The 7,867-nt window shown below is 36.8% G+C and overlaps 3 protein-coding genes across 3 annotated transcripts in view; 2 read left to right on the plus strand and 1 right to left on the minus strand.

Moving 5' to 3' along the window:
• LOC100179250 (nostrin) overlaps window positions 1-5,758 on the minus strand; it is a 63,877-nt gene extending 58,119 nt beyond the window's left edge. The window contains exons 1-3 of the mRNA XM_026834822.1: window positions 5,631-5,758; window positions 5,408-5,504; window positions 5,003-5,113 (exon numbers count right to left, since the gene is read on the minus strand). The gene's annotated coding sequence lies outside the window, so the exon portion shown is untranslated. The remainder of the gene's footprint in view (window positions 1-5,002; window positions 5,114-5,407; window positions 5,505-5,630) is intronic.
• Window positions 1,447-3,955, plus strand: LOC100187145 (leucine-rich repeat transmembrane protein FLRT2). The gene has a single exon (XM_002119190.5). The coding sequence runs from the start codon at window positions 1,620-1,622 to the stop codon at window positions 3,537-3,539; it is 1,920 nt and encodes a 639-aa protein (XP_002119226.1). The 5' UTR covers window positions 1,447-1,619; the 3' UTR covers window positions 3,540-3,955.
• A 702-nt stretch (window positions 5,759-6,460) lies between the features above and the next one.
• Window positions 6,461-7,867, plus strand: part of LOC100176069 (ras-related protein Rab-8B) — a gene marked incomplete in the record, with an annotated part of 3,586 nt that continues 2,179 nt past the window's right edge. The window contains 5 exon segments of the mRNA XM_018812239.2: window positions 6,461-6,793; window positions 6,955-7,015; window positions 7,468-7,528; window positions 7,593-7,670; window positions 7,827-7,841. Coding sequence (XP_018667784.1) covers window positions 6,658-6,793; window positions 6,955-7,015; window positions 7,468-7,528; window positions 7,593-7,670; window positions 7,827-7,841 — 351 coding nt within the window.

Consider the following 7,867-nt stretch of genomic DNA (forward strand, 5'->3'; position numbering starts at 1 on the left):
TACCAANCAGTTGTTTATGCGTTGTAGTCGAATTAAACAAGCAAAAGGTAAATCCGAACACGATGTTATATTTGAAATCAATCCTAAAACGTCAATAGTACAGACTTGAGGCCAATAGGCTGAAACAAGTCCGTTTTCGTGTTTTGATTCTATTAACATTAAAATAATCGGCGAAATGTATCATGTTATGCCAAGCTCATATTACCAACATGAAAGTTGTACACAACTTAAGATAAACATAATAGTTAAGTGAACTGCTGCTAATTTAAACTTTACAAAATACATTTCCTTGCGTAGTTTTAACCGTAGCGTGTTTTAAGACTGTCGTTTTGTTGCTAATTTGCCATTTGATATTCGCTATCTTATTCTAAAAGATAGATAAACAATTATGAAACATAAACTGCAACACACATATACTTGTGTTGGAGTTAAGACCGAAGTGGGTTAATATATAATAACTCCCAAAATATATTTTTAATTCCTATGAACATCTTATGCAGTTGAACACCAGAGCATATGATCGATTTTTAGGCGCTGTAACTTGAAATAACACGCTGGCTTAGTGGCAGAATATAGATTATCGCTATGGGATAGAATAAGCTAATCAATGTAGGATGAAAGCACGTCGTGTATGAAAATATTAAAGACAGAATATATATAGCGATTTCTAACAGTACGAGCACATAGAACTAGCAAACCTGTGTTTTTAAGCGTGCATTCATAATACAGTAGGGCATTAATATATAAAACGTATAGACTGGAATAAAAACGGAACCGGCTACATATATACATGTATTTATGTACAGTACGGTGGGGGAAGATGGGACACTTTTAGCACATATCCAAATATCCTGGTCATGTTTTTAACAATAAACAACGGTCTCTGGGGGTCGTGGAGATACGGTTTTATAATTCTTTAAATGTTCTTTATTTACTACCAAATGAGATTAAAAAAATGAATAAGAAGGTGTCCCATCTTCCCCCACCCTACTATATAGCTGTTTCATTTATTCTGTTGCAATTATGCACGAGTGGTTTTATGCGCGAACGGATTATATAAAATCGGTAAAAGAGGGGAAGCGCTCGATTAATGTAAAATAAGACAGCTGTGGAAAGCAATTAGTGCAAAGCTTAATGTAGTAGGTTGGGGTAAGATGGTTTTCATTCCATTTTATCTCATTTGGTGGTAAAACGAAGAGTATTTACGGTAATATACCCGAATCCTCACGACTCCCATAGACCGTTGGTAATTGTTGAAACACGATTAGGAAATATGGGATATTATGTGCTAACGGTATTCATCTTACCCCCACAGTACTATATATTCACGCCTGTAAAAACGTATAACATGCGAACCTATCTATCTATGTATAGTAGGTTGTGGATTGGTGATAGGCCGATTACTATTTCCGTTAAAGCTCAAGACGGAAAAGCTCATAGCTTCGTTTAAACCGATTATATGCAAAAGTAATTTCACTTTATCCAGGCGCTAATCGGCTTTGCAAAATTTTAAAATTAAGTGGAAAACTGCCTCGGATTACTAAACTTATTTCTTTTGATTTTCAGGTCTCTGATAGCGTAGATAAAAAATATTAAATTTCTGAACTGAAACATACACTATGATTAAGCGTTTTTGCTTCATTGTTGTATTGACAATGCACATTGTGACGTCACTGGGGTGCCCACGAGTCTGCAGATGCGACGAAAGGCGAAAGATGGTCAATTGTAACGAAAGAGACTTAAACTTTGTGCCGCATGGTATTCCAACGAACACAAAAGTCTTGTATCTACAACACAACAACATCGGGAACAGCCCAAGTCTTGAACAAAACCTCTCGAAATTGAAAGTCTTGGAAAAGCTTTATATTTACAGCAACAAAATCACGTCTTTCCCGGCAAATTTACCGAGCAGTATAGTCTACGTGTCTTTGCGTCAAAACAACATTAAATTTATCGGAAAAACGGCTTTGAGAGGACTTAGCAACCTACGGGAGTTACATTTGGATTCGAACAACATTACCATCGAAGGTTTATCAGAAGACGCATTTTCACCAGCGGTCAATCTACAGGAGCTTATATTCACTCAAAACAGTTTGACGCACCTCCCATCCGGGTTACCTAGAAGTTTAATAAGTCTCCGTGTCGCTAACAACCGTATTAGTGACGTCACAGCTGCGTCATTAAGCAGTCTTAGCAAGCTGATCGTTTTAGACTTCAGCAACAATGAGTTGAACGACGCTTCATTTCAGGATGGGAGTCTAAAGCAGCTGGAGAACTTGCGTACAATAGACCTCAGCGGCAACCATATTACTAACATCCCTACCCAGCTGCCGGGTAATATCACAAACTTATTGTTATCCCGCAACAAAATCCAGTATATCTTCGCAGCCAAAAGCGAACCCGGCGAAATACCGATACGAGGCGATTTACAGTCATTTCCTCGGCTAAAGAAACTGGATTTATCGTCAAACCAGTTGCACAGCGTTGAAAAGGGCGCGTTTACGAACCTGCCTTCTGCAATATCGGTGGAGTTGCATGGAAACCCTTGGCGTTGCGACTGCAACCTACAATACTTAAAGCGCTGGATGACGTATACAACATCCGTTGTACGAAGTAGCGAAGGCAACACACGATGCGCGACACCCGCGATTTTCAGTGATGTCACAGTCAACAGTTTAGATCTAGAAGCGCTTCGTTGCACGCATAGTTCATACGCGTTTAATGTACTTGACGTAACTCCGGACAGCGTCACAATCGAGTATGACGTCATCAGCGCGGAGGAGCCGCCGTACGTCACCTTCTCTATTATGTACGGAACAATGCTGTGCAATGGATGTTCTATACCGCATGATAATACTAAAGGAAAGCATCCAACTGCTGCCATGTGGATGGGCGAATACACTATAATAGAACTGAACTCTGAAAATAAGAGAATCGAAAATTTGACTCCAAACACCACGTACGCTATGTGTATAGTGACTTCCTACCAACATCCAGACCAAATCGGTGTGGAGCAGTGCCAAGACGTCACGACCTACGTCATACCTACGTTTCCGACGATTTTAGAAGATAGAAGTTTTCCAATGTGGGCGTACATAGCGGCCGGGTGCGGGTTCGTTTTACTCTTAGCGCTCGCTATTACAGTGTACATATTATGGAAACGAAGGATCAAAAACCGACTGATCGAAGCACGAAGATATAGACAACAAATACCACAACATTACTTACCCCAGTTCATGGTGGCAAGGGAACCGGGTTTGGCGCCTTTGACCCCCAACTCGTACACTGGCAAGCCATTACCATTACAAAACGCTAACAACGAGTTTGATGTAACTTTGATGGTACGACAGGACGTTAATTTATCTCGTAGAAGCGACAGTTGTTACAGTGACAGTCACGATGAGTCAGTCGTGACCAACCATACTAGTGGTACAGCGCGCTCCAATCGTTGTGAACAGAACTCGACTGGCAACCAAAGCGAATCTTTATTACCAAGTAATAATTCGCCTCATTTACACGACTCTGGGCTTTTCGTTTAGTTTTCTTTTTTACTTCTTTTGCATTTTTTTCTATTTTGCTTCTGTTTTTACGCTTTCGCCATCGCTTATTGCATGTCTTTTAAACTTTCGCGTATTTTTACATTTTTCTGTTTAAAAAGTTCATTCCAGATTTAGCCGCTTATTGTTACACGGCTTAGCTTTGAAAGTTTTGTAAACCGTTTACGATTTGCAGTAAAATGTTCTTAACAAAACTTACACAACTTCCATTCCACAAAAATTACATTATAATATATAGTAAGCTCTTAAAATCAAATTTAGTTGACTTTGCCAAACACTATTTTTAAAAAACACTAAACAATGGTCTCATTTTCATGAGATATGTTTTCGAGATTTTTTCTGGCTGGACCAGATACGTATTGCTTTTTCAATTCTTTAAATAAACTACAACGACAAAATCTGGTGTGTTTTTAAAAAGTTGTGCTAAATATGATAATTACAACAAAAATAGACTTTTCTACATCAAGGATACGAAATCCACAAACAAATGTTAAAATCAAAGTCTAATCAATAGTTATCGTACATCGTGCAGAAGACGTGCCATTAAAACCGCGGCAAAAAACTAGAGTCCCAACTAAAACTGCACCAAATATGCTTATAGTAGGGTGGGGGAAGATGGGCCCTCACAACAGGATATTTTGAGCTAAAGGTGTCCCATCTTCCCTCATCCACCTATATCGGTATCGCATATTTTAGTAATAGACTGTACGTACTTTAACTGAAAGCGAGTTAGTGTGATTAACTCGCTGATTAAAATTAACGACTATATGTCTACATACGTGCTAGCTGTAAATAATGATTAAGAACATAAATGTACAATAATCAAATTATAGCCCGATTTCAGCAACTCTCAATAGGCTTCCGTAGTTTTCCCGAATATCGTAACTTTACATCGCGGCTTACTCTGTAGCCCTTGGAGTGGCAAAACAAAATATTTTCACTAACCGCTCGATGTCGCGCTATAACGTATGAAAGTAATCGAAACTACGGTTCGTGATTAAATGCTAAAAAAGCTGTGTAACAAACAGGTATAATATGCTTGGCAGGGACAGTATATAGACACACAGCTTAAATGACTCTAATAGTCGGACATTTTATGCGGTATAGGATATTCGTATATACCAAGCAATTTGAAAACCTTCTGGGTGTCAAAACGACTGTCGTTTCATAATAATGTTATTGTTTAGCGTGTTCCATTTAACACCATACAATAATAGTACATATATAACAAACAGATCTTTACACGCAGTTTAAGTTCAATTATAGACTCCGCTTTAACGTTACTTTCCGTTTTTTTTTGGTTTTGCTGAATAGTACTACCCATTTCGTTACCGTAACTGAATAGATATATTAATAACGCGCTATATAAACATAGTATTACCAAAAGATATACACGACTACAGCATACGCTTATATACGTTCACGCATAATAAGTATTACCATACCTTTGTTCCAGATTTACTTCTTAATCTTCAGTTGTCCATTTGTCTTGAGAACTTTCTGCAGGGCAGGTTCTACGTCGTTGTGAGATTGGAGGTCTGCTGCGCGGTTCGTTTCTGTAGTAACAAAACAACGTGAGGGTTATACAATGCCATGTAATAACACGCCAACAAAGTTATAGAACTGTTGGGGGGTCACTTTATGGTGGGGGGATGGGTCATCCTTTCATTCTATTTTCTTCTTCCATTTGGAAGTGAACAATGAACAATCAAAGAATTATTAAACCGTATTCCCACGACTCCCATATAGAGCACTGTTAATTTTTTCAGTATACTTGGATATGTGCTTAAGGTGTCCTATCTCCCCCCACTTACCATACCTATACATTTGTGCATAAGTAATGGATATACCTTTGTCTCATATTAGCATCTTATTCTTCTTCTGGCTGGCCACATCTCAGCGGTTTCCCAAATTCACATTCAACGTCGTAGTAATATTGAAGATCTGCTGCAAGTTTCGTTTCGGCAACAGAGAAAACGACGAAAAAGTTATGTAATAATGTTATGTGTAACACCCGCTAGATAAAGTTGCACACCGTATACTATATTCATACATCATGGGTAATTGGTATACCTTTGTGCCATGTCTCACATTAACTTCTTAATCTTCCAGAAGGTGCCCATTGCATTGCAAAAGATTGCGCAATTCTTGTTCCTCTTGGTTGCAAGATTGGTCCACGTGGTCGACTTGTAGTAGTATTGCTTCTTTCCTTCGGAATAAATCTTGTTACTAATGCCAGTACAAGCGAAATGCATTCAAAGTACAGCGCCAAATTTAAAACGCCTTTTTCTTTTGCACGCATTTAGTTGTGCCTAAAGTACAACTTTGCTTGCGCGCGTTGATTGGCTAGAATTTTTTGGTTTCGCAATCCACTACGTCATACACCGTGTCAAGTTGGTTAGAGCGCTTTCTTATGGCGGAGGGCTCTATGGTTCGAATCTCGGCGAGGGTGCGACCTGTCAATTGCTCTAACCCAGTGGTAAATGATGTTTTCTCCGATTACATACACAAACTTAATCAACCATACGAAAATGAAAGCAAATCTGGTTGATATGCGTAAATGCGGACATGAGCTGTATGAAATAGAACACCCGTGTTGTAATACCAAACTTTAGCCCGCCACGCGGAGGATAAGAGGACATTTATTCATTTCTAATTAGATGAACACACAAAACGATATTCCATCTGATATTAACTTGCACCTGCTATTTTAAATATGTTCTCAACATAAATTAAGTTTTAAATCGTGTAAAATATACCAACGCAAATCAGTATTTTCGGCTCGTTTGTTTTTCTGTTAAGTTTTGCTAAACTTTTTTGTCGAAACAACCAAGCCAAATGGCTTAGTTATAAAACTTTAATTAAACAATATTTAACTTTATTATAGCAAATATTATAAGAATTTAAGGTTTTAAACTGAATTTAAAATTACAGATGATCGGATAGTAACTTTAAGTATCCAAAACTTTCTTTAAACTTGTAAAAACATCTTTTAAACGGATTTGAAACCACTATACGAAAAAGTTCAACTTTGGCAAAAAAACTGCAAGTTTTAAGACCTATTCTGTTGGAATAGACATTTTAGTTAGATAGAACTGAAATGGCGGCCAGCGGTGGGAAAACGTATGACTACCTGTTCAAGTTATTGCTTATTGGTGACAGTGGAGTTGGAAAAACCTGCGTTTTGTTTCGTTTTTCAGAAGACCACTTCAATTCAACGTTTATTTCCACCATAGGTAAATTTACATTTGTATTTATTCTACTCTTATATGTGCTATGAAGATATAGGCCAGAGTTGCCCCATTACCTCAAATTTACAGCTAACTTTTAAGGGACCACAAAATGCTAAAATTCAAGTTCGTATTTTTTTGTATTAAAGTTTTTAATTTTTTAACAGGCATTGATTTCAAAATAAGGACAATAGACTTGGATGGAAAGAAAGTCAAACTTCAAATATGGTATGTGGAAACTTGTTATACTTTTGCAAAAATAGACAGTCTTCAGAAGCTGCACAATCGATTATGTGGATGCTAAATTTTTGAAGATGCCACTCAATTAAGGTTACAATGCAGAAAATCTTCCCTAATTATCTTAATAGTTTAAATCAATGTGGAAATGGCTATACTTTTATGTTTATGTGATTTTTTTGCCACAAATCACTAATGTATGAAAGCATTTGACTTTGTGGATGTGGAATTTTGATAATGTTTGCCAATTAATGTTACATCAGAAAAACCTTTGTCAATGTGCTTGATGGTTTTAATTCATGTAAATTTTTTTTTGTATTAACAGGATCTGGCCAAGAACTGCCATATTGTGCAGAATAAATGATAAAATAAACCATTTACCTCTTTAAAACATGCATTTAAAACTATTAAATCTTTAAAAAAGTAAATGCATTTATAAACAGGGATACTGCAGGGCAGGAAAGATTTCGAACAATTACTACTGCATATTATAGAGGGGCGATGGTGAGTTTAAAACAATGTTTATGTAGTACAGTACACATGAATTAATATATTGTTGTATTTTCAGGGCATTATGCTTGTGTATGACATCACAAATGATAAGTCATTTGAAAATATAAAGAACTGGATTAGAAACATTGAAGAGGTATATTAGACTTTATTAGTGGTACATAAATTAGTATTAGGTCAGTCATGTTTCTGTTACAATTACAAAAAATGTAGATTCTTTGACCTTTATGTGCATAATATTGTATTTTGTATATTATGCTAATTGCTAAACAATTTATTTTTATATATCCAGCATGCATCTTCTGACGTTAAAAGATGATTTAGGAAATAAAT

The sequence above is a fragment of the Ciona intestinalis genome, chromosome 6 (assembly GCF_000224145.3).
Source record: "Ciona intestinalis chromosome 6, KH, whole genome shotgun sequence".
Taxonomy (NCBI): Eukaryota; Metazoa; Chordata; class Ascidiacea; order Phlebobranchia; family Cionidae; genus Ciona; species Ciona intestinalis.

Excerpts from the sequence above, each read along its gene's own strand:
- LOC100187145 (XM_002119190.5), top strand. The coding sequence starts at position 1,620 with ATGATTAAGCGTTTTTGCTTCATTGTTGTATTGACAATGCACATTGTG.